The 26,145-nt window shown below is 48.7% G+C and overlaps 2 protein-coding genes across 7 annotated transcripts in view; one reads left to right on the forward strand and one right to left on the reverse strand.

The window, feature by feature from the left end:
• VRK3 (VRK serine/threonine kinase 3) overlaps positions 1–11,746 on the reverse strand; it is a 31,668-nt gene extending 19,922 nt beyond the window's left edge. For 2 of the 5 annotated variants that reach the window (XR_010382399.1, XM_010993160.3), the window contains exons 1-5: positions 11,245–11,402; positions 10,211–10,273; positions 5,741–5,877; positions 4,335–4,484; positions 3,131–3,325 (exon numbers count right to left, since the gene is read on the reverse strand). Coding sequence is in view for 4 of the 5 variants with exons in the window: in XM_010993160.3 (XP_010991462.1) it covers positions 3,131–3,325; positions 4,335–4,484; positions 5,741–5,877; positions 10,211–10,273; positions 11,245–11,384 (685 nt within the window). In the remaining variant the exon portion in view is untranslated. Of the gene's footprint in view, positions 1–3,130; positions 3,326–4,334; positions 4,485–5,740; positions 5,878–10,210; positions 10,274–11,244; positions 11,403–11,599 lie in introns of those variants that run through there. The other 3 variants (XM_010993155.3, XM_010993156.3, XM_010993161.3) reach the window with 2 other exon arrangements.
• Positions 11,747–11,813: 67 nt separating this feature from the next.
• On the forward strand, positions 11,814–25,945 carry ZNF473 (zinc finger protein 473). 2 transcript variants are annotated; one of them, XM_010993153.3, is made up of 5 exons: positions 11,814–12,050; positions 14,752–14,954; positions 20,176–20,302; positions 21,611–21,700; positions 22,642–25,945. In XM_010993153.3, the coding sequence occupies exons 2-5, from the start codon at positions 14,946–14,948 to the stop codon at positions 25,182–25,184; spliced, it is 2,769 nt and encodes a 922-aa protein (XP_010991455.2). In that variant the 5' UTR covers positions 11,814–12,050; positions 14,752–14,945; the 3' UTR covers positions 25,185–25,945. The 2 variants fall into 2 exon arrangements, with proteins under 2 accessions (XP_010991455.2, XP_010991456.2); XM_010993154.3 differs by having other exon boundaries at positions 12,040–12,170.
• Positions 25,946–26,145: the final 200 nt, after the last annotated feature.

A 26,145-nucleotide genomic window follows, 5' to 3' on the forward strand; every position in this document is an offset into this window, starting at 1 on the left:
TGCCAACTCCTAGAGCTGTTATGGAAATGAGTTAACAGATGTAAAGAACTTAGTGGGTCCCACTCCTGGGCATATATCCAGAGAAAACTGTAATTTGAAAAGATACACGCACCTCAGTGTTCATAACAGCACTGTTTACAATAGCCAAGATATGGAATCAACCTAAATGTCCATCTACAGATGACTGGATGAAGATATGGTGTAGACATACAATGGAACACTAGTCAGCCATAAAAAAGAATGAAATAATGCCATTTGCAGCAACATAGATGGACCCAGAGATTATCATACTAAGCGAAGTAAGTCAGACAAAGACAAATACCATATGATATCCCTTATGTGTGGAATCTAATATGATACAAATGAACTTATTTACAAAATAGGAACAGACTCACAGATATAGAAAACAAAGATGGTTACTAAAGGGGAAGGGGTGCGGAAAGGATAAATTAGAGGAGTTTAGGATTAGCAGATGCAAAGTACTATATACAAAATAGATAAACAAGGTCCTACTGTAGAGCACAGGGAACTATATTCAATATACTATAATAAACCATAATGGAAAAGAATATATATATAACTAAATCACTATGCTGTACACCAGACACTAACACAACACTGTAAATCAACTATACTTTAATAATAATAATAATAATAATAATAATAATAATAATAATAATAATAATAATAAAAGTCCTAATTAAAAAAAAAAAGAACTTAGCAGGGGCCCAGAGCTAAAAGTGTCAGCTGCTGTAATAAAAATCACCCTTCTGGTTGCTGCTGTTTTACTGTTACTATTTTAAACTACAGGATGTGAAGCTCTCCACATCTTCTTTTTTAAATTTTTATTTAAAAATTTTTTCTTTTTTTTAATTGAAGTGTAGTCCGTTACAATATGTCAATTTTTGGTGTACAGCATAACATTTCAGTCATGCATATATATATATATATACGGGCAGGAGTCAAGTTGCCCTGAGGTAATGCGGCCCTGAGACACATCCACATGCAGCCCCGCTCCCCTCCCTCTATCTCCTCCTCTCATTCTTTCTCACCCCAATTCCTTTCTTCTCCCTCCCTCTCTTGCAGTGTAATTGTTGCGAAGCCAGACCATCTAGGTTCAAATCCCAGCTCTGCCACTTCCAGGCTGTGTGACCTTGGATGAGTGGCTTCCCTTCTCTGTGCTGCAGCCCTAAGATGGGGTAACATAAGTGTCTCCCTCCAAACATGTCTGGTCAGCACACAGAGCGCCAGGCGCAGAGTGAGCGCCGCCACTGCTCCTTCATGCTCTCCTCCCTTGCCCCTTGGTCCCTCCATGACTAACACCACCTACTCTGTCTGAGGAGATCCCTTTATGGTTTCCCAGGCTGTTCGCCTCCATTCCCTCTCACCGTTTGGGACCAAGAGCCCGAGGAGGCAGGCAGGGCACCATCTCTCACTTCTCCAGCGGGGACATCGAGGCAGAGGTGCTTGCCCACCTCACTCGCTGTGCTGGAGCCAGGGCCCGCCTCCACCTGGGTCTGTCTCAGAAGTGGGCTGCCCTCCTGCTGTTCAGGCTCTAAGGTGGGATGGCCGGCCAGAGGCCCCAAACTGCCTGCACGTGTGTCTGGACGGCTGGTGCTTCCAAATCAAAGACTACCCATTAAAATCCAGGTTTCTGCTTTTCTGGAAAATCTGGAAGCTCTCTGGAGCCCAATTCCCGGCTAGTTATTAACACCTTGGTTTCATCTTCCTCATCTAGAAAACGGGGATGATGACCGTGCTGACGTCATGAGGATGTCATGAGAATTAAATGAGTTTAAGAAGCATAAGGTAAATGCATGAGTGTTTGTACACAAATGTTCACAGCAGCCTTGTTCATCATGACTCAAAGTGGACACGATCCAAATGTCCACCAATTGATAAATGGGTCAACCAGATGTGATTTATACACACCCTGGGATATTACTCAGTCATAAAACAGAAGGAAGTTCTGACAAAGGTGACAACATGGATGGACCTTAAACCACCACGCTGAGGGAACGACCAGACACAAAAGCCCATGTAGCGTATCGCTCCATATACCTGAAGTGTCCAGAACAGGCAAATCCATAGAGACAGACAGCAGATTGGTGGTTGCCTGGGGCTGGGGGCGAGGGAATGGGGAGTCACTGCTAAAGGTACAGGGCTTCCATTTAGGGTGATGGAAATGTTCTGGAACTAGGTGGTGGTGATGGTTGCACACCATTGTGAATCTACTCAAACCCACTGAACTGTAGACTTTAAAATGGTGAATTTTACATTATATGAATTTTATCTCAAAGCAATGCAAAGAGGGGGCAGAGCTCAGTGGTAGAGTGCCTGCTTAGCACGCACAAGGTCCTGGGTTCAATCCCCCAGTACCTCCTCTAACAATCAATCAATCAATCAATCAATCACTAACTAAATAAATGCATGCCTGCAAGGAACTTCACAAAACACCATCAAGTGCTTAGAATAGGGCCTGGCCTGAAATAAGCCCTCAGGAAATGTTAGGTCCATTAAAACCAGCAGGAGATTCAAACCTAGTGAGGCCCTGGCCCATCTGGACCCCTCTCCTGGGCCTCACCCCTTAAGCACAATAAAAACCCAGGTCAGAGGCCTTTCCTTGTTCTCTTAGAGCATTTCAGAGCTGCTCTCCCCAGAGACTTCAATTCCGCATGCAATACACCTTTCGTGTCTTCTCAGTGTGTGTGGGACAGCATTGGTCTCAACATTCAAACTAAATTTGGGGGGAGAGTCCGTCCTATGGCCACAGGGCAGACAGAAGAGTCATAGGTCATCACTGTCCTTGCCCTCTATCCACACTAGGCCCGCACTCCAGGTGAAAAGAGTAGGGGGTGCTGAAGAAGATTGTCCTCTTTACACAGGGTGCATGCTCTCTGCTTGGCTACAGTCCCCACCACTCCCAATTGCCTTACTCCCAGCCTCTTTCACTCATTTACTCTACCTGCCTGGCCCTGGCAGGTGGGGAGGTTTGCAGTCCCAAATCTATGAGAAAGCCGCCTCGAGGTGGGCCGGTAGCTGGGGTACGGCTTCCACTTCCATCCTTGGACCGGGGTTCCCTCCTCCTTTGCCCTGACCTTGCACCTGTCCACCTGTGGACAGAGGGTACCTTCATAGAGAATGCCCTGGTCGTCCCTGGTCTGGACGGATCCCAGCTTCCAGTGATGCCCGCTCTTGTCCATCAGCACCGTCCCTGCTGGCAAAGCCTGGAGCGAGGTGGTCACTCGGCTCCGCTTCAGGGTCTGAGGGCTTCGCCTGGTTGTCTGTGGGCTGCTATGCGGGGTGGGGGATCTGCTCCAGCACCCTGCAGGAGGATAGTCAGGATAAAGAAAAAGTGGCATCTGAGAGAGGAAATGGGTCATCAGACAACACTAATACTGTTCATGGATCCATTTGTTCATTCAGCAAGTGCTCCCAGGGACCTTTCATGGACCAGGTCCTGTGTGTCATAGCTAGGGGTGTACCCTGAATGTGAGTCAGACCCAGGTCTTGTCCTCGGGAGCCTGATTTTGGTGGGGGAATCTGATCTGGACACTGCTGGTCAGAACTGAGTCAGAGATGGGGCAGTACAGGGGGATCTGAGAAAATGACTGACTGTGCCTGCAGAAGTCAAGGGAGGCTTTGTGGAGAAGGGGACATTGGAGTTGGGTCTTGCTGGATGAAGCGTTTACCAGGGAGGGGAAAAAAGACATTCCAGACAGTCATCCTAAAATAGGACCTGGCCTTGGCCTTGTGCTGAGTAGGAAGAGGGAGCAGAAATTTGTGGGACTGAGGGGCTCCTAGACTGGCAAGAGAATGGGGGTTGGGTGGTGAGGAGACAGACAGGTTCACAGGAAAGATATAACGACTCCATACCTCCCACCCACCATCCACCCAGGGCACATGGTGGCAAGGGGGCAGTGGGGCCCAGAGGATAACAAGGGACACAGAGGAGACACCAAGGGCTGTGACTTCAGGGCCAAGGACCCAGTGGGAAGGAGACAGGCACACGGTCCTCACACCTCCTGTGGTCACTGGCTGGCATGGGGTGTACACAGATGAGTCCACCTGCTCCCAGTTCACGAGGGACTCTCAGTCCAGCAAGTGAGGGGATGGGGATGGGAGGGAGCTCTCAGTAGGGAGGCGCAAGGTCAGCTCTGGCCGTGGAGAGGACTGGAAGGGGAGCCTGCAGGCTGACAGGTGGGGAAGGAGGCTGGGATGAGGGTCCAGGCAGGGGTAGGTGACACCTGAGCAAACGAATGATGCCTCAGATGCTATCAGATGACCTGCCTTTTCCCCATGGAGAGTCAGGCCAGGTTGAGCATAACTCTCACCTTTAGTTTTCCCACTGCTACTCAAGGCATCTTCAGATCCAGAACTGTCACCGTCTGAGAGGAGGGATGAGCGGGGAGAGGCAGCACAGCTGGACCACTTCACTTTCTTGGGAGAGATTTCAGAACTGGTGCTGCTCTTTCTGCTTGAGCCTAGAGACAGGAAGACCGAATGCAGACTGGGAGTTACAAAGGTCCTTTCCAGGAACCATTAAACCAGAAACCGTGAGGTCATATTCAACTACTCTTCCCTTTGACCCTCACAGCCAAGTCTTGCTTCTCTGTCACTAAATAGCTAAGCAAATCATTTCTTCATTTTAGTTCTTCTTTCCTTCATGAGTCTTAGCTTCTCTTTTATAGCCACTAAGCACTTTGTCACTATGTGTGTGCGTCTCCAGGTAATTTCTTCAGATCTATCTTCCAGTTCATTATTCTCCCTTCAGCTGTGTCTAGTCTAGCAGTTTAAACCATCCAACGAGTTTCTGACTGTGATGATGATTTTTGTTTTTCTTATCATAGATTTTATCTGGTTACTTTTAAAATCTGCCTGGTCAGTTCTAACTAACTTTTGTTCCTTTGTTATATTTTCAATTTCTTCTTTTATTTCTATAAACATGGTAAATGTGCTCAGTACATATTCTCATCTATTCATTCCAAGGTCTCTCGTCATTGCTGGTCTGATTCTATAGTTTGCTGTTTCTCCTGACAATGGCTTGTCTCCTGGTATCTTTATTTTTATTTATTTATTTACTTATTTTAAAATTGTTATTTATTTATTTTAAAATCTTTTGCAAAAATTTGTTTAAAAGTGCAGTTTATTTTTATTTATTTATTTACTTTGTGGGGAGAGGTAGTTAGGCTTATTTATGTGTTTAGTTTTTCTAATGGAGGTGCTAGGGATTGAACCCAGGACCTCGCGCATGCTAGCACATGCTCTACTGCTGAGCTATATACCCTTACACCTGGTACTGATTTTTTTCCCCCAGTATTGATTTTTAAAGGGAGAGCTGACGAGATCTGCTAGGAAGTTGTGGGACAATGGGTAAGTCTTTGAAAGGAGCAGATTTAGAGGGGTGCAGGTCAGCAGTTATATCAGAAGCTTTGTTCTGGGCATGTGGAGACACATATGGGAAATTCAGCAGATGTCAAGCAGGCAGTATGATGTACATAAATGTGAATTTCAGGGGAGGAGTCCAGGCTGGAAACAGAAATGTGAGTTGTCAACTTTAGAGCCAGAAGCCTGATAAGATGCCAAGAAACTGAATACAGAGCAAGCCTGAGCTCCAGGGTTCTCTGGTATCCACTCAGGGTCAGGCAGGCTGCAAAGGCATCTGTCCTCTCTCCCCAAATGCACACACACACCCACATCACCCCACATCTGAGGAATGACCCAAAGCCCTGGTTCTTACCTCGGAAGGATGACATAAGAGGTCTGACAAAGGCCTGGGACCCCACATGCTCCTCCGTAGGCACAGGTTTTCCGCAGTAGGGGCAGAATTTGAACGTTGCTTCAATACTTTTGCCACAGTCTGGACAGAAGATCATGCTAGAAGACACATGTGGGGGTAGGGAAGGGAACAGGAAGCTGAAAGAAAAACTTAATCTACTGCTGACAAGTAGTCACCTGAATCCCCCACGGTGACAAGATTGCAAAAGGAAGAAAGATTATCACACTTGGAATATACTCTCTTGGAAACTGGCCACTTGTAAAATGAGTTTCTGCCCACTGTGTCCAACCTCTAGCCACTTGCCTCTCCCTAACAGTCTAGGGCAGGTATAAAACAGAACAAATGCAAAGTGAAACTGTAGACCTCACAAGAGATATGGGAATGCTTTGAGGTCAAAGTTAAGTTATGCAGGAGAACTGCTCCGATCACAGAAACATAGAGGGTTTTCAATTGCACTTGTGATGTTCATTTCTTGAACCACGTGATGGAGACGAGTCTATTAGTGCTCACCAAAAATCCACATGCTCCCTTTGATTTCCTAGGGTCCCTTGCAGTGAGACTGGGGCCACATGACTAGTTCTGGCCAATGGGCTGTGGGTGGAAGTCATTTCCTGACTGAGACGGTTAAGAGCCTCAGTACCTCCTCTGTCCACCTGTCCTCTGCAGGGATGGCCCAGATGGCCACGTACTCCAGGTGACATAGGGACAAGATGAAGGGGAGCTGCCGGGTCTACATCACAATCTCATGATCTGCAAATCAACTGATGCTGTATGAAGCCACCAAGATTTCAGGGTTTATTTGTTACTGCAGCACAGCCTATACCTATCCTGACTAACTTAGTGAGATAATGGGTGTTCACTATGTTATCCTCTAAGCCTTGTGTACTTCTGGAATATTTCCTAATACTTAAAAAAACCAAAACCAAAATCACACACAGAGCCTAGGACAAATGTGGATGCAGCAGATGCATTCATTTGCTTGGGTAGCCACAACTAAAACCGTGAGAAACCGCCACCTTGATCTTGGACTTCCCAGTCTCTGGAACAGTGAGAAATAAGTTTCTGTTGTTTTTAAGCCACCCAGTCTGTGATATTTTATTATAGCTGCTCAAACAGCCTAAGACAGGCCCTAATCCGATATGGTGTCCTTAAAAGAAGAAGGGATTAGAACACAGACAGAAGGAGGCTTAAACAACAGGAATTGTGGGGAGGGTAGAGCTCAGTGGTAGAGTGCGTGCTTAGCATGGACAAGGTCCTGGGTTCAATCCCCAGTCCCTCCATTAAAAAAAAAAAGATCAAGGGAAAAAAAGACCCCAGGAATCATTTTCTCACAATTTGGGAGGCTAGAAGTCCAAGTTCAAGGTACCAGCAAGTTTAATTTCTTCTGAGGCCACTCTCCTTGACTTGCAGAGAGCCGCCTTCTCACTTTGTCCTCACATGGTTGTCCCTCTGTCTGTGTTCTAATCTCTTCTTTGAAGGACACCAGTCACACTGGATTAGAGCCTGTCTTAGTCTGTTTGGGTGGCTATGATAAAATATCACAGACTGGGTGACTTAAAAACAACAGAAACTTATTTCTCCCAGTTTTGGAGACTGGGAAGCCCAAGATCAAGGTGTCACCATGGTTGTGTTCTGGTAAAGGCCCTCTCCTGGGCTGCAGACTGACAACTTCACATTATATTCTCAAATGGAGGAAGGGGTTGCAGAGATCTCTGGGTCTCTTTTATAAGAATACTACCCACTCATGAGGGATCCACCCTCACAATCTACCCACCTCCCAAAGGCCCCATCTGTTAATATCATCGCACTGGGCATTTCATTTCAACGTATGAATTTGAGGGGGAACACAAACACTCAGGCCACAGCAGGACCACCTTAAAGACCTCATTTTAATTACCTCTTTGAAGGCCCTATCTCCAAATATGGACACATTCTGAGCTCCTCAGGGTTAGGGTTTCCATATACAAATTTTCATAGGACATAATTCAGCTCATAAGAGCAGTATTAAACTAGTTAACCAGTGAGGCAGAGAAACTTGGCAAAGATGACAGGGCAACAGGCATTTGAAAGTGAACATACTTTAAATAGCAAAAGAAAAAATAAAATTATTTTATTTGGTCTTTATTCTAAGACATAGTGTACAGTGCCAATGATAAGCTGGGGTATCAAAATAGAAGTCAAAGGAAACTTGAGCTTGTGACTTCACGTTACCTTGCAAGACAAAGATCTTTTCATTTATTTACCTTTGACAAATAACAACTGTCTATATTTAAAGTGCACAAGTTGTTTTAGGGGGAGGGTAGAGTTCAGTGGTAGAGCACATGCTTAGCATGCACGAAGTCCTGGGCTCAATGCCCAGTACCTCTGTTAAAATAAATACATACATATATAAACACACACACACACATACATATATGACAAATTGGGATTATAATGGAATGATCATAGTTCAGGCCTACAAAAATGGAGTTGTGTGGCCATTGAGGACCTGGTCTCAGACACATCCCTGCACCACTGAGAACCTGGACTTTCTGTGAACTATACCTAACCCAAGGACACCAGCTGTTTTGAAAACAACACCTTCTACCTGGAATCTTGGGTCTTAAGGTTGTTCTCCCTTGTAACTAAGCAACCACTTCAAACACCAATGGATCCTTGTTTAACAAACACCCTTACTTCCTGCCAGCTCCAATTATAATTCTTGCTAAATAACTCATGTAACTAACCATGGGCTTGCAGTTTTTGCCTTTATAAGCGTTCTCTGTTTGTAGTCCAGTGCAACACAACTCAAGTGCTTCTTGAGTCTGTGTCTCCTGGGCTGTAATCCTAACAAGCCCCAAATAAATTCCTCTTTATTTCAATCAGGTCTCTGTTTCTGAAATTTTGGTTAACAGGATATATTACGAAAGGATTATCAAAGGCGTACCACAATCTAACACATTAACATAACAATCATAACAACCATCATTGCTATGACTTTTTTGTGTGTGTGGTGAGAACACTTGAGATCTACCCTCTCAGTAAATTTCAAGTATGTTATTATTTACTAATAGCTGCCATGCTATTAAATCTCCAGAACTTACTTATCTTAAAGTAGGGAGTCTATACCCTTTGATGACTATCACCTCTTCTCCCCCACAGCCCCTGGTAAGTACCATTCTACTTCCTGTTACTATGAGTTTGACTTTTTTTTTTAATGGAGGTACTGCGGATTAAACCCAGGACCTCCTGCATACTAAGCACGCGCTCTACCACTGAGCTATAACCTCCCTGCTAAAATGGGGCTTTTAATAGTCCTTATTTGACAGAGTGGTTGGAGGCCTAAATGGAGTACATTTCTATCAACTGCTGAGAACAGGGCTTGGACCACAGAAAGCTTTTTTTTGGCTAACCTTCTCTGTTATCGTTCCAGTTTTTGTATATGTGCAGCCAAAGTGAGCACCAGAAACCCTTTTATCTCAGTGGTGGCTATTACCCTATCATGCCATCATGCCTGGCATCCTGCCCACCATCTCCCCATTTGCTAATATTTCTATCCCTCCCTTTTCTCTTTCCATGTCCTAAGTTCTGAGCCTCTTGGGTCTCTCCATTTCCTCTTGGTGCTGACTCATGGAATTCAGTGCTCGCCTTTGAAAAACCTAGGCCATCGAAACAGCTAGGGAAAGAAATCTCAACCAGAGGAGACAAGGGTTCCTCTTCTGCTGGGCCCAAAGAGGAGCAGAAACCATGCTGTGGCACAAAACCGCCCTTCTGTTTTTTTACCCAAGTCGTGTTAGACACTTGATTATGAAACTGTTGCCAAGTACCCTTCAGTCTCTAAGCAGGTTGTAATTCTGATTGGTCATGGAACTTTAATAGTTTGTTGTCCTGGTAACAACATTTAAATGGACATCTCTAGCTTTTCAAAGGTATAAAACCGGTGAGCATTTTTGTTAAGCTAGAGGACTCAATACTGCTTCTCTCTCCCTTTAGGCCATGACAAACCTGAAGCCCTTGTTTTGATGTTCAAGCCACAGGATCAAAATTGTCTAAGGATGGTGACCCTGGAGAGATCTTCCAGACTTTGCATTAGTGAGAAACTTGGGTTTGGGTTATGCCACAGAGATTTTGGGGTCACTGCTACCGCAGCAGAGTCTAGCCTAGTCTGACTAATACACTTAAGACTTTGCTAGGTGACTTATGTAAATAAAAGTGTGAAAACTTGTGATAATTTTAAGTGTCTTTGCTTCAAGTGGAATTTCCCTGGGTGACAAATACTGGTGGCTAAAGATGGCCTCCAGGAGGAGGCAAGCACCTGGATCACTCCGATGTCCATGATAACTTTCCTCTTGGGAGTGAAATCTGAGAGCAGTCACCCAGAGGAGATGGAGCAGGAGCAGGCTGTTGGTGGGGAAATGGCCTTAAGGGGCATGTACCCGAGGGGACTGGTACCTTTGTGGGGTCACGGTCAGGCCCTCAGATTCACTGGGCTGGAAACTCCATCTTAACAGTGTCCTGTAAGTGAATAAAGGTGGAGAGGCTGACTCAGGCTCTCTTTACATGTAAGTAAAAGATAACGGCTAATGTTTATTCCGCAATGGCAATGTAGCCAGCATGTGCTAAGTTCATTCACTCATTCAGTAATTATTCACTGCACTCCTAATATGTGCCAACTAAGGCGATACAGCAGCAAAGGAAACAAACAAGGCTCCTGACCTGACAAAGCTCACATTCTAGTGGGTGAAGACGTTTAATAAACAAACAAGCAAGTGACTGTTTAATAGGTCAGGTGTAGGTAGTGCTAGAGTAAACTCTCAATAAATACGGATGGAAAAAAGACGGTAGTCTCAGAGTGTTAAAGTTATCGGTCCAAGGTCACATGACTAGTTCAGGACTTAAAACCAAGGCTCCAAAGGTCAGGCCAATCTTTATCATTTATTCATCCATTTATTTATTCAACAAACATATACTGAACATCTGCTATGTGTTCAGTACTGTGTCCCTCCTGGAAGGTCCTGAGAGACAGCACAGCAAAAGAGCTAAGGACTAGACTCCACTTAAGCGTAAGAGGGATAATTGTCTAGGTGACGCGATTCGCCTCGGCCCCGCCCTCCGCAGGAAAAACGGATGACGCGATACCAAGGCGGGGCGTCTGTCAAATTCCTCATTAGCTCCGCCTGTCTCCGTCATAGCCACGCCCACCACCAAGAGCCCCCAAAGGGGCTTGGGACAGGTTGGGTAGGCCAGTTATCCCGGTGACCAGAAGCTTCTCTCATCCCAACCTCCGACCCCACCTCCCGGGAGCTTTGTCTCCCACAAAGGGTCGTCCTGACGTCACAGGCACCACGACCGAACTGTGGCTAGGGTATCAGGAGGCCTCCCCCTGCTCCACCTGGCCTTTCCCTCACCTCTAGATTTGGTAAGCGGAGCGGGAACCAGATATTTGCAGCCAAACCCTCGGGGCCTTAAGCAAAAGTGGGACTCACCTTCTCAGTTGCCCCGCGGAAACTTCCGCTTGGGCTGGAGGCGCTGCGCGCGCATCCTCTCCCCCGAGGGATGACTGCGCCCGCGCAGCCTGTACTGACCTTCCGACTGCCCTCGGGCTGTGCCTACCTGGGAACTCCATTTCCCAGGCACCTTCGCGGCAGGCCAGCCCTCTGACTCAAGGCTGGGGGAGGGATTATTCCCTCATCGCCCAACCCCATTCCACCTTCTGTGGAAAGCTTCCTGGTTCTACTGCGCATGTGCTAATGTGGAACCAATCGTAAGGAAGAATGAACTACGAGGCAACTGTCGCCGCCAGAAATCAGTCTCTTCTCACGCCTCAACACCGCCCTTTACCTTCACGCGTCTTAACACGAATTCAGTTTCCTCCTCGACATGTTTCCATGGCAACCCTCTAGTTGTCTCCTGTAGAAACGGAAAACCCTCCCGGTCTTCCAGAAAAGGCCGGAGAAGACTGATTATGTTGTCTTTCAACAGGGTAAAAGCTGGCCTACAATACCCAGATGCCACCTGTTGCCGATTCTCTTTCTACTCTTATTTCCCAGCGTGCTCAGGGGGCTAAGGACGAAGTAGCGGGTGGAGATGGGAAGACAAGGGAAGGCATTTGCACAGCCGTCTGGGAAACGGAGTCCTCGTGCTGGCGCGGAGGATCCTGGGTGGAGTAGCTCAGAGGAGACTCGCGCGGCACAGGAAGTGGCTGCGAGGAGGCGCGTGTGAGGGGAGTTGGGTTTCCGGCTCCTTCCCGACTGCGTTCGCTTCTGTTAACACGGCGGACGGCAGTCTCCAGGTGAGGAGACTCCGGAGCTGGGATCAATGAGGACTCTGGAGGCTTGTGGACTCGGTCCTTCCCGAGGGGTGACGGAATACTCATAGGGCAACTCCGACACTGGGCGCGTTGCGTTAGGCGGTGGGTGTCCAGGTGGAGTCTTGAACCCTTGTTCGGAGCCTGCTATGGGCCAGGCTGTTGCTAAAGTGGTTTCTAGTCCTTGCCGACAGCCCTGAAAGGAGTGATTCTATTTTTTTAAAAAACTTTAAAAAATTTATTTATTTACCTTGGTGGGGGTAATTAAGTTTTTAAATTTATGTTTAGAGGAGGTACTTGGAATTGAACCCAAGACCTTGTGCATGCTAAGCATGCACTCTACCACTTGAGCTATACCCTCCCCCTATTTCATTTTATTTTTGGATGAGGAAACTTAGGCTGCAGGAGCGGGTGAATTGCCTGAAGTCGTTGGCAGAGCTGGGCAGGATCTTGAGAGATGAGTAAGTGGGAGTTCTTTAGAAGTCAAGGTATTTACCATTTATTTGAGCGCCTTCTGGGTGCCAGGGGCCGCGCCGTCCTCGCAGTTTCTCCAGTAACCTTCACAGCGGTTCCCCCGTCTTTTTGGAGACCCTTAACAGTAGGATCATCTAGGGAATCAGAATTTTTCAGACTTTACCAAGTTAATAGGGTGCGTATTTCATCATTCGGCCACACCCCCAGCGAGATCTGGGGCAATTCATGGAAATCGAGTATTTCTGCCGGGAAAGACATGAAGATTCACACTGAAGGCAATAAAGACTATACATAGCCTGTGGCAATTTGGGTTGAGTTTTGCAGCCAATTTATGAATAAAGTTCTGGTTTTCAGAGCCTTTTGTTTTCAGAATTGCAAATAAGGGGTTGTGGATCAGTTGTATCTGCCCCATTTTGTACAGGCAGAAACTGAGGCACAGAGGGTGAATGATCTGGCCATGGTACCACATGAAGAAGAAGCAAGACTCCTAAACTCCAGGGTCTAAGGCTTTCCAGTTCCATAATTATTTGGTTCAAGTCATTATGATTGGCTGGGTGACCTTGAGCTTCATATCAGGACTTCAGTTTCTTCCCTCCCAGGGCTGGGAGTGTATGAGATGTGGACAAAATGTGATTTGGAAACTATAGATAGCGTTCTCAAACTCAGATGTCTGTGAAGGCCAGGCAGAGAAGGTCAAGGAGAGAAGAGGTCTGGGTGAGGGCTGTGTGCATCGTGAAGGTCTCGCCCCATCTACTGTCTCCAACAAACTAGCTTTGTGGGAATGCAGACCCAGTCTGGCCAAATCTGAGGATTTTTCAGAAGCTGGCAACTGAATTTTTAGGTGATATTTCCCAGCTTTCAAGTTTGAGATCACTGAAAAGAATTTGCTGTCAAAACATTCTATGCCAGTTTAGGACCAGATAAAAACATCTGTGGATCAAATTATACTCACAGGTTGAGACTTAACCTCTGTCATGAGGAAAATTATTCTCGGGTAAAACATTAGTACTTATTATAGGTCTGCCACATTCCTTTATCTGCAGTCACAAAATCTTGAAAGCTCTGAAAACCAAACGTATTTGCCACAAATTTGGTGCCCGAACCTGACTCAAACTGCTGTGATTTATAACTTTTAAATATCCTACCTAGAGGGACTATTTTACCTTTGCTCTAGACATACTAAGTATTCAATTATGAAATGCTCCTCCTCATCCCCTCTTCCCCACTGCACTGGGATTTTAATGAAATACACTGTATATATAGTGGATCACCTTTTGAACATCTGAAGATTTCTGAATTCAAAGCACATCGGCCCCAGAAGCTTAAGAATTCTGGACCTGTGTCATTGCTGCTTCGTCATCCGAAATGCTGTTGCCACTCCAGAGATATATGCTGCTCAGGAAACACACAGCGGCCAGCCCAGTGGTCCAGTGTTTTGCATAATTATAGGTCATGAAAATAACTCAGTGGGCAGTGACCATAATTTTTTTCTTTTAATGAAGTAAAATAAAAGTAACCGAAATGTAAACATCCCAGTACATTCTACTTTGTAAGGTTAAGTACTGTTTCACGAAGTTTTCTTTAGTTATGTACGCAAATGAGTCATCGTGGTATATCTTGTCTTTGTTACTGTGGGTCATGGTTAAAGAAAAAAAACAGTCAAAGAAATCTTACTGTTGTAGAATTAGCAACAGTTTTGGAGGCTCATCTGGGCTCAAGTCCTAGAGATGATAATCAGAAATCCCAGAAGCGTTGTCCCAGGGTTTCGGTTAGAGAGATACACATGTTCTGTCAACAGATTATTTCAGAGGGGTGGGTAGAGCTCAATAGTAGATCGCGTGCTTAACATGCATGGGGTCCTGGGTTCAATCCCCAGTGTCTCCATTAAAAAAATAAATAAACCTAATGACCTCCTCCTCCCCCCAAAATAAATAAAAACAATTTAAAAGGGGGGGAACCCTAAATATTTCAAAAGTACCTGCTTTGTGCCAGGCACTGTGCTGTGCTAAGACACAGCAGTGAGCGAGACAGAAGGTTCCATCGAGTGGGAGACTGTAATCTGCACGTCTCCCAAGCTTGTGTTTATTGACTGTATTTTCTGACTGTGAGAAGTGTTAAGAACTGTTGTGAAGTTGCCCAGTAGGCTCTGAAGTGCAGTAGAAATGTGGGGCTGGGACAGTGTCAATAAACAGAATTGTTGTGATTCCTGCAGGGAGACTCACGTTCTGACTCATCCTCCTCCTGCTGGACGTTTCGGGGGCTTCTCCAGCAATGGCCAGAGAGGCAGCCGTAGGAGGAAGGGACCCTCTCTCCCAGCTCCCCTGTCCTGTCTGCTGCCCTGCTGGCCAGGATTGTGGAGGGGAAGGAGGGGGAGCTTAAACGAGGACTGCTGGGCCCTGGTTGGCTATGACTGAGGTGAGTCAAGGGGCCCTCTGGTCCTCACCCATCAACCCCAAAGGCTGCACAGCTGGCCTGCCTGGGTTTCAGCTCCTTGTCTTATGATGGCCCCCCAGTCGATCATCTTAAAGTAAAGCTCTCCTGCTCAGCACCCTTCCCGGAATCCCTGCTACTTACAGGATAACATCCAGATTCCTCAGCCCATCCCTGCATGATCTGGGTCCCACCCTGTCCACTGCACCTTCTTCACCATTTCCCTGCACAACCCCTACTCCCTTCTTGGCATGATGGTAAAATGTTACCCTGTACTCCCCGGCTTCCCGCCTTTGCTCAGGCTCCTCCCTCTGCTAGAATACCTGGCCCACCCTCTCCGGGTGGTGGGTCTGACACAGCCTTTAAGACCCAGCTCTTTCCCCCAACCTTTCCTGGGCAGAGTCAGCTCTTCCCTGCTCTGGTCTCCTGCCTCATCCCGCTGTCTCCGCTGGAGCACAGATCTACCTGGATGGGGTGTCCCCTCCCGTATCTCTCAGCCCCACCAAGCTGAGTGCTCCATGGGGACAGGTGCTGATTGGGACTCATCTCTGGGTCCCCCAGAAAGCCTTGAAGTGTTTGTTGAATGAATGAATTAAAACCTTCCTTGGCATAGTAGCTATCTGCTCATTCTAAATCACCCAGCTTGACTACCCTCCCCTCTGGGAAGCTTTCCTTGACCCGAGGGCAACATCCTCACTCCCTCCCCTGGCCACACAGCCCAGGATACTGCCTCATCACAGCCCTGTCTCTTCATTCCTGCCGTCAGCATCCCTGATGCCTCTCCCATCAGACTGTGAGCTTCCCCCGGCCAGGGACCAGGTCTGACACACCCGTGTCTCTAGCATCCTTAAAGAGGGTCTGGCACACAGGAAATGATTGTTGAATGAATGATTGCTCTCACCTGGTCACTCTCCTGTAGAAAACTCTGAGGCTCCCCAGTGCCCCACAGATCGAGGCCATACCCTCCACCACTGTTTCCAGGGGTCCTGTCCAACCAAGTTGAGGAGTTGAGGAGAGGAAGCCCCTTGGGGTCCTCTGACCTGGCTCCTGCTGAAAAAATCCTCTTCAGCTCATGCCTTTCAAAGGATACAGACAGCAACAGTTTCAACCACGAATAACAGAACACTTGACCCAAACTGGTTTCAACAGTCAATACACTGTATACGGCACAGGACCCAAAGGGCCAGAGGTGGGGTTGGCTTGCTCTGCCAGGCCAACTGGTATGGTCAGGCCCTAGTTTACCGTCCCCATTTCTCAGCCCCGCTTCCTTTCGGCTCCATCCTGGATGAGCTCTTTCCCACTTGGTCCCAAAACAGCTGCCAGGACTGTGTGCCTACTCTGTGCAGGCTTTGTTCTAAGTGCTGGGTCTACACGCCAGGGAACCAGCCAACCTGATGGTTGCCCTGCCCTCAAGAAGCTGACATGTTATTGGGGGTGAGAGTGTATTTTTTTGTTTGCTAGGGCTGCCCTAACAAAGGGCCATGAACCAGGTGGCTGGAACAGTAGAAATCTATCGTCTTACAGTTCTGGAGGCTGAAAGTCTGAAGTCAAGGCATCAGCTGGGCTGGTTGCTTTTGGAGGCTCCAGGGGAGAATCACTTCCTGGCCTCTTTTGGCTGGGAGAGGCTGCCTGTGGTCTTTGGCTCGTGTCTACATCCCTCCAGTCTCTGCTTCTGTCACCACACTGCCTTCTCCCTCCTTTTACTCCTGTCTCTTGTAAGAACACTTGTGATGACACTGAGGGACCACCCAAAGGATCCAGGATAACCTCCCCATCTCATAGTCCTTACCTTAATCATTCCTGGAAAGTCCTTTTGCCATGTAACACTCACCAGTGCTGTGGATTAGAGCGATGTTTTGGGGGAGACCGTCTCAGTAGGCGGCAACTCTATCCTTTGAATTGCTCTGGCTAAAATCTTAGAGATGTCTTGGGCTCTGCTCTACCTTGCATTTCCTATGTTTGATCGGTCAGGATGTGGGCCCCATCATCAAAATGTCTAGCGCTCGCCCCCTCCACTCCCGCCCTCATTCTGTGCCTGGATTATTGAAACGGCCTTTTCCTTGTCTCCCTGCTTCTGCCCTTCCACCTTCTGTCTTTTTCCACTCAGCAGGCAGAGGAGGATCCTGTTTAGAATAGGCCTCATTTCTTTTAGCAGTCGTTTTGTGGTAAAATAAAGCGCCAATGCAGAAGCCCACACACATCTAATCAGTGACTTCCTGAAGGCAAACAGCACCCAGGTCAAGGAGGAGAACTTTGCCACCCACCCTGGAGGCCCCTCGTGAGCCCTGTCACAGCCCTCTGCTGTCCCTGTAACCCGGCTTCTCCAGTCATCACTGCCTTCTGGCTTTTTTATCACCCAAATGCATGTTCCTGTTCCCCCCTCCTTTTTTTTCATAAATGCTGTTTTGGTCTTGTTACCTGTTGGTTCCTCCTCTGTCCTGTTCAGTACTTAACAAATTGTCCATTGAAGAACTGGGGCTGTTTGACTTGTAGAATTTCTCCCAGTCTGTTTCCTGTTGGTTACCTGCTCGTGGTGCCCTCAGCATGTTCCCGATCAGTGGCTAGATCCAGAGACTCCATCAGACCCAGGCCATCCTCTTTGGAGACTCAAGGAGGCCCAGAGGGTCCCGTTCTCTGTGTGATCCTGGCTCTTGCCGGCATCTACTGCCTTCTCATCTGCTCATTCCTCAGGGCTTGCAGAGTGCCGGTGTTCTGGTCCACTCATTCCTTTTCATTTATCAATTGAAATACTTATAAAAAGACACCTCAGCCTCTCATTCCCTCACCTTCCGAGATGGCCCATACTCTGTCTGTGCAGTGTGTGTCTGCTTTTACTTCAAGCTGAGCACCCAACCCTGCACCTTGTGGCCTTTCTCTTGCCTTCTGAGACAGTCTGCGCTCTATCTGTGGAGTAGTTATCCTCTGAATAAATCTACTTTTACTCAAAAAAAAACAAAACAAAAAACATCTCTAGTGGGGAGGGTATAGCTCAGTGGTAGAGTGCGTCCTTAGCATGCACGAGATCCTGGGTTCAATCCCCAGTCCCTCCATTAAAATAAATAAATAAACCTAATTACCCCCCCTTGAAAAAAAAGAAAATAAATCTTAAAAAAAAAAAGACATCTCTGCTCATCTTCCATTTGGCTACCCAGTGGTACAGTTCATAGAGGAGAGCTGGGGTGAAGGGTTGATTCTTTTTTATTTACCCATTTTCAGCATAAGGAGTTGGTTCCTTACTGTCATCCTTCAAAGATGACCAGATCGTTGATACACACACTCATCCGCATGTGTGTGGGTGTTGGCTGTCATCCCTGGAGTCCTACCAAGCCATCTTTTCACAAATACCAATGTGACCCACCCAGACTAAATCCCTGAGAGCAGGACTCTTCTCTGCTGTGCCCGGTGCCTGGCACAGGGGCCGGCTGGGCAGGTGCGGGGCTGTCCCTGGATGGTGGGTGGAAAACAGATGTAGTGGCCACTTGCTGAGGGCTGGGTCCCTGCTGGGTGCCATGTGGGCTTGGGCTCACTTCATCCTCCTGGCGGCTGTGTTCTAGAGAGGAGGAAACTGGGCCTGAGAGGGGAGTAACAAGGTCCCACGCCTAATGAACAGCAGAACCAGCACTGGAATTCAGGTCTGTCTGACAGGCTTCAAAGCCACTCCCTCAGCCCGTCGGCTTCCTAGGGGTCACCCAACAGACTGGGGCTCCTGCCCCTTCCCCACCACTTATGGACCCTGTGGCTTGGGGCAGGTGACTTTGGTTCTCTGGGCCTCAGTCTTATGTTCTGTAAATTGGGGATAAGCCTGCCACAAAGAGGAGCAGGGAGTGAGGATCCCTGGATAAGAAGTGTAATGGGAGGGGTAGGAGGACATAACTGCTGTTTGGTTGAGTCCTTCCTCTGCTGGGAACCAGCAGCATCTCAGCTGCTTCTTGGAACATCCCCCAGGAGATGAGGCAGGGGTCAGGGCTCAGAAGGGGCATATGGCCTCCTTGGCAGTGGTCACCCCCGAGGAAGGTACTGGGGCCAAGCCTTAACCCCAAACTAAAGTGTAAGCACCTACCCACCAGGATGTTTGAAAATTAAGAGAGAGATGGCATCATTAAAAGCCAGACAGCACCTCAGGCTGTCAGGCAGCCCAGAGTGGACCTGGCACCCCTTTGAGGACTCTTGCCCCTCAAAATGGTACTGAATCTAATAAGACCACTGTTCTACTGACCAGTTTCCAGGAACTGCAGTGGGCATAGGAGCATCCAGGTGGTGTGGAGAGGGAGCAGTTCGCCATACCCAGCATGTGGGGCCTTAAGTCTGGAGCAAGGAAGAATAAAGAGGGGTCCGGCTGTGGATTAAAAACCCTCTGAGCAGGGCGTGGGCCTCCCTGAATTCTGATTCACAGAGATCAACTATAGAAACATACCGCTGAACCCAGAGTAGTCAAATCACAGAGCCAAAAAGCAGAATGGTGGCTCCCAGGGGTTGGGAGAGGGGAAGGGGGAATTAGTGTTTAATGGGGACAGGGTTTCAGTTTTTTGAGGTAGACAATGGTGGTGGTTACACAACAGTGTGAATGTACCAAATGTCACTGAACTGTACACTTAAAAATAGTTAAATGGGAAATTTTATGTTATGTGTACTTCACTACAATTTTCAAAAGAGAAAGGGGAAAAAACCTCACCATTGAAACGTCAGACAAATCTGAATCCAGACTTTGAATACAGTCTACGTAGTCGGTGACAGTAAGGAGTTATATCTGTAATACTGACGTGTTCACAGGTGCTCTCAGATGCCACCTGGAATTAACTTTAGACTATTTTAGCCAAAAAAAAAAAAAAAAGTGGAGAAAGAGGCTTAATGAACAAGATAGACAAATAAATGTTAATAGGTGTTGTGTATGTGTGTTTGAAAGTTTCCATAATAAAAACTTAAGGTCTTGAACAAACGCTAAAAAAAATGCAGAAGCCAAGATAGATGGGCTTTAGGATCAGGCAGACCTGCCTGTGTGACCTTGAGGAGACAGCACGTCTCCTCTTCAGGACTCCATGTTCTTGCCTAGAAAACATGGGGATGCTGGGTATCCTACATCTCAAGGTTCTCACAGGACGATTTTTGCCAAACTCCTGGCACAGGGCGGGGAGGACACATGCTGAGTGAGCTGTCGGCCCCTCCCTGGCCCCAACCCCACAGTCACCAACAGTGTGTTGCCTTCCAGCAATTTTCGACCCTCAAAGATACAGCCATGGACTTCACCTTGGACGACTGGGAGCAGCTGGGGCTGGACCAGGGGGACCTGTTCTGGGACACAGCACTGGACAATTACCAGAGCCTCTTCCTGCTAGGTGAGTGTCCCCTGCAGCCCAGGGGGCCCGCTCACGGCCCTGCTCAGTGATCACCCGTGGGGTGAACGCTGGGCTCCTGGACACCTCACCCATGTGCTCTGCTGGCCGATTCTGCCCCCCCGCCCCCGCCCTGGGACATCAACAATGTTTGGCGACCTTTTTGATTGTCACCACTTGGGAGTTGGGGGGGTGGTGCTCCTGGAATCTGGTGGGCAGAGCCTGGGGCGCAGCCACCCATCCTCCATGCAAGGACAGCCCCCACCTCCAGGGACCACCCGACCCCACGTGTCAGGAGGGCCTGGGTTGAGAAGCCCCGATCTGGCCCCTGCCTGCCACTCCGGCCTCGTTGGCACTTTCTTCACCGTCATAGAGGAGCTCCTCCAGCTGACACTTCAGGGTCTTGGCATTTGCTCTCCCCGGCCCCTCCCTGCCTCTGGCCTTCCCTTCTTTAGGACTGAATCTGTGGCCCCATCAGTGCTCCTCATCACAAAACACTCTATTTTCTTGATCCTCCTGAGATTAAGGTCAAACCTTAGTGTCTTGTCAATTTTTAAGCTAGAACCTGCAGGAGAAATACGTCTCCCTTGACTCCCCATACACACTTGTGTGTACGTGTGAGCAGTGTATTTATTTCCTACAGGTGCTCTTACAGATGCCAGAAACTCAGTGGCTTAAAACCACACACATTGACTCTCTAGTTCTGGCTGCCAGAGGTGTGCAGCGGGTCTGACTGAGCTGGAATCGGGGTGTGGGCCTGGCTGGTTCCTTCTGGATTCTCTCGGGAAGAATCTCTTTCCAAGTCAGCAGGGGCTGTCTCCCCATGTTAGCACAGGTGCCCTGGGACTGTGACTCTCTGGTCCTTCCCTAGAGGAAGTCTGCAGAGGGCAGGGTGCAGGATTGGGCTCTGGGACTTCAACACAGTCCATCATGGGGCCCGGCCCACAGAGGCCTCTGGCCATGTGTGGTCTGTGGCTGAATGAGCGAATCCTGGATCGCTGAGTGAGTACAGGCTTCTCTACCTGGCCACTCTGTTCATCCCTCAAGAGTTGTTGCAGATCCTTTGTGTCCCTAGCCCCAGTCGTCCCGGCTCTGATCACCCTGGATTGTGCCTGACAGGGTCCCTCTCCTCTACTGGACCAGGCACCGTGCAGGACAGGCATCCCTGGAGTCGCCCAGCACAGCATCTGGCCCTCGGGAGCTGAGCGCTGGATAACATACTGAATAGTCAGGAGAGCCTGAAGCCTCCTGCTAAGCGACCGGGTGGCCCTGCCCGTCCTGTTTGATGACAATGCTCTGCTCTCCCTGCAGACCCCCTCAGACCCAACCTGGTCTCCCATCCAGAGGCTGGGGAAGCGCTGGAGTCCCTGGTGAAAGGAAGCCCAGAGTCAACAGCCCCTGGTGAGTGGGCAGGGAGGGCCCGCCAGGACTCGGAGGGAGGGCGGGGGGGCCGGGGGCATGTCCCTCCATCCTGCCCAGTCTGTCTCCCCAGATATCTTGCCCCCAGCTTCTGGGCTTCACTCTGCCTCATGCTGGCTGCAGGTTCGGGACCTCGCCCTGCATGCCTGTCTCATCTCCGTCTCCTTCAGTACTCAGCATGCAGCTGTCCTGGTGCCTTCTCTCTGTCCCCTCCATATCCTTCCAGACCCAGCAAGGGCTGGCGTTCCGTCCCCTGGGAGGTTGGTCTTTCCACCTTGTATGAATGTGAGAAGGGCCCCTGAACCAGAGATCCTGGCGTGGCAGCCGCCTGGCTCAGTCTCAGCCTGCGCCCCCAACCACGGTCAGCACACAGCTCTGTTCTTGGCTCACCTCTCGTGAGCTTGTGAACGTGGACCTCCTGTAGCCTTCCTCTGAGTGCATGAGTGGTTTTGCATAGGTAACTTACCTAGGCTCTGGCCCCTCGGATGTACAGTTTCATACAGGCTGGTTCCAAGCCTGCATAGCCATATCTGTGCTCACAACCAAATCCATCTTTCTGTGGTAACAAATGCATTGCATTGTTATGATTTATACCTCTGTCCCATTGAAGAGTGCACTTTGCTAGGAAGGAGGCCTAAGCTGATGGGGGTGATGGTGGGAAGTATCTGCTGAGAGGCTCCCCTTCCCTGTGGAAGCCCTGCAGTAGCCCAGCTCCCATCTTAGCCTGCCTGGAAATGGGCTCTGTTTCTTGTGGTGCCAGTTCCAGCTGAATCACCACTCTGGCCCCGTCTTCATCCTCTTGCGAAACAGGCTTGATTCAGGACCCATCGCCTGTTCTCCCTCTTGTTTCTTCTCAGCTGCCTGCAGCTCCCATTTTTCACCCCTGGGGTACCAGAGACATTTGCACTTGCCCTCTCTTTCAGACATGGCTGAGGCCAAGACCTCTCTGCCACTGGACATCTTGGAGGAAGGACTCTCCCAGGAGACTGTGGAGATGTTTTCCAAGGATGGCCTCTGGAACTCCCCTTTGGGAGAAGCCTGCATAGACCAGAGCTGGTTAGACAGTTTACTCAGAGATCCAGAAGGTCTTCTGAGGGCCGATACTGTTACCAGCAAGGGAAGTCCCACAGAATGCAAGAGCCACGAACTCAAGAGAGGCCTCAGCCCCGAGTCCTTCCTCTTCCCAGGAGCAGATTCTGTGATGCCCGATTGTCCTGAAGAGAGCCAGACGCCAGCTAAGTCTCAGGAATTTGGGAATAACTTTGGCTACTACTCAGATCAGAGCCAGCAGGATACCATCCAGGGAGGGGAGACACCATATAAATGTAGTGAATGTGGGAAGAGCTTCAGCCAGAGTTACCATCTTATCCAGCACTGGATTATCCACACTAGGGAGGAACCTCCTGTGCAGCAAAAGTACGAGAAAGATTTCAACCAAGGTTTTTGCCTTTTTGTGCAACCTGTGCCTGACACCAGCTACAAATCCTACGTGTCTAACAAGTGCGGGGAAACTTTTAGTCAGAACACACACCTGTGGCATCAGAAAATTCACACTGAAGAAGAACCATGTAAGAGTCAAGACAGTGACTGTCCATCGGGTCACAAAGCACAGCCTGTGGAGCACCAGAAAACCCACACCAGGAGGAAATCCTCCAAATGTAACAAACGTGGCAAGAGTTTCAGCCGAACTTTTCCTCTCACTCACCATCAGAGGGCCCACACTCGGAAATGCTATGAATGTGCCAAATGCAAGGTGACCTTCAACTTTAAAAAATACCTTCTCCAACATCAGAAAACTCACGCCGTGAAAACGACCCCCGAGTGTCAGGACTGTGGGAGGGCCTTCAAGCGAAGGTCCTTGCTCGTTGAACACCAGTCTGTTCACACTGGAGAAAAGCCTTATAAGTGTGATGAGTGTGGGAAACCCTTCAGCCATATCCTGACCCTCAAGATCCACCAGAGGGTTCACAGTGGAGCAAAGTGTTACAGATGCAGTGAATGTGGGAAAGCCTTTTACCGCAATACTCACCTTAGTGAACACCGGAGGAGTCACACGGGCTACAGGCCCCACAGGTGTCACCAGTGTGTCAGGAGTTTCAGCCGGCCCTCCCACCTGATTCGACACCTGTCTGTCCACGCCACTGAAAAGCCCTACACCTGTGCTGAATGCAAGGCGACCTTCAGCTGTAATGAACACCTTGTTCAGCACCAGAAAATCCACGCTGTGGAAACTCCCTACGAGTGTCAGGAGTGTGGCGAGCGCTTTGTTTGCTGCTCGACCCTAACTTGCCACCTGAGTGTTCACACTGGAGAACAACGGGGACATGACGAGGGCAGGAAGACCCTGAACGAGAACCCAGGGCAGAGAGTGCATCCAGGGGTTGGCGAGAAGCACTTTAAATGTGACAAATGTGGGAAGACCTTCAGCCGCAGCAAATACCTGGCTCAGCACAAGAGGGTCCATGCCAGGGTGAAGCCCTTCGAGTGTAACCAATGCGGGAAAGCTTTTGGCCAAAGTACACAGCTCAGCCGCCATCAGTGGACCCACTTTGGAGTGAGGCCATATGAATGTGGGGACTGCGGGCAGACCTTCATCCGTAGCACCTCCCTCACCAAACATCAGTCCCTCCACAGGAGAGAGCACACCTTTACATGTAATGAGTGTGGAAAGACGTTCAGCCAAAGCACATGCCTCACAGAACATCAGTTAATCCACGCTGCAGGGGAGTCATTTAAACCTAGCAAGTATGATGAAGCCTTTGCCCACAATCACCCCCTTATTCAGCACCAGGGAACTCAGGCTGGAAAGAAGTCCTTTGAGTGTCAGGAATGTGGGAAAACGTTCCAGCAGAGCTTGTGCCTTTCCAAGCATCAGAGAGTTCACACGGGTGAGAAGCCCTACAAATGCAGCGACTGTGGGAAAACCTTCAGCCTGGGTGCTCAACTCACTCAACACCGGAGAGTTCACACCGGAGAAAAGCCTTACATGTGTGAGGAATGCGGGAAAACCTTCAGCCAGAGCTCATGCCTTTCTAAGCATCAGAGAGTTCACACAGGCGAGAAGCCCTACAAATGCGGCGACTGTGGGAAAACCTTTAGCCGGGGCGCTCCGCTCGCCCGACACCAGAGAATTCATACTGGAGAAAAGCCTTATGTGTGTCAGGAATGTGGGAAAGCCTTCAGCCAGAGCTCGAGCCTTTCCAAGCATCAGAGAGTTCACACCGGGGAGAAGCCCTATGTGTGTGCAGAATGTGGGAGAGCCTTTGCCCAGAAAGCAAATTTGACGCACCATGAGAGAACTCACACTGGGGAGAAGCCCTATGCTTGCGATGTGTGTGGGAAGGCTTTTGGCCTCAGTGCCCACCTCAGTCAGCACCAGAGAGTTCACACCCAGGAGAAGCTGTACCAGTGTCAACACTGCCAGAAGGCCTTTTGCTGCTGCTCTGGTCTCGGCCAACATCACTGAGTTCACACTTGAAAGCAGCAAGTAGCAATCCTACCCATGGCTGCTGGCTGGCAGCAGGGCCCCAGTCAGCTGAGAATGTGTTCTTCCAAGGCCCAAAGTTGAAACCATCGCAGTGTAAGCCTCCATCAATAAATAGTAACTCTCTTTATTAATAAAGATTGAGTAGAACATTTGCACACATGATTTTGATTAAAACACAAAAATTGAGACGCTGTGTGGCATTGGAATTCAGAGGTAGACTGGAACCGGTCTGCTGGCTTGGATCCCAGCTCTGCTCTGGTGATACCTAAGTGACCGAGGGAGATTCGGGGAACCTCTCAGGGCCTCAGTGTCCTCATCTGTAGGACGGCTCTTTAACTGCAATTAATGTGATTACTAATATGATGCAGAGCTTTCATTTTTAAAGTTTTTCTCCAAAATACCCTGGGCTTAACTGGTTCTAAAACCCCAGCACTTTGATCTTAAAAAAAAAAAAAAAAAAAGTCTAGCCTTTTCCTTCCCTCCATCTCTCAGCTCTGTCCAGGTCTTTTCTTAACGAACCCACCAAAAGCCAAGGCAGGGGCGGGGACTCATATTGATACATGTTCAGTGAAGAGTCTTGACACCAAATAGAGGTCAGGGGTCCTGTGGGAAATTGGCAGCCATTGTGTGTGTGTGTTGGGGCGGGGGGAAATCTATGTAACTGTGTCACTGCAGGCCAGTGTAGAAATGCGCTTCATGTCTGTGTGTTGGTTCTTTGATTAAAGTTTTAAGTCTCTAAATGTTGGTCGCTTCTTTCAGCTCTGTGCCACACAGCTGGTCAGATGCCGGGCGTGCACATCACTACCTGCCAAGTGCTCATATTCCACGAGGGGAGGGCTCCTAGTGGTGAAAATCACCCTACGGAAGGGGACAGTTAAGTCTTTTCCCAGAGACTGGCCACCACGGAACTACTCAATTCCAACTGGTCCTCAGTCCATCA

The sequence above is a fragment of the Camelus dromedarius genome, chromosome 9, assembly GCF_036321535.1.
Source record: "Camelus dromedarius isolate mCamDro1 chromosome 9, mCamDro1.pat, whole genome shotgun sequence".
In the NCBI taxonomy this organism is placed as follows: Eukaryota; Metazoa; Chordata; class Mammalia; order Artiodactyla; family Camelidae; genus Camelus; species Camelus dromedarius.

Excerpts from the sequence above, each read along its gene's own strand:
- ZNF473 (XM_010993153.3), top strand. Across the intron at positions 20,303-21,610 it reads CCAGAGCCTCTTCCTGCTAG|ACCCCCTCAGACCCAACCTG; the intron begins GTGAGTGTCCCC and ends CTCTCCCTGCAG. Across the intron at positions 21,701-22,641 it reads CCCAGAGTCAACAGCCCCTG|ACATGGCTGAGGCCAAGACC; the intron begins GTGAGTGGGCAG and ends CCTCTCTTTCAG.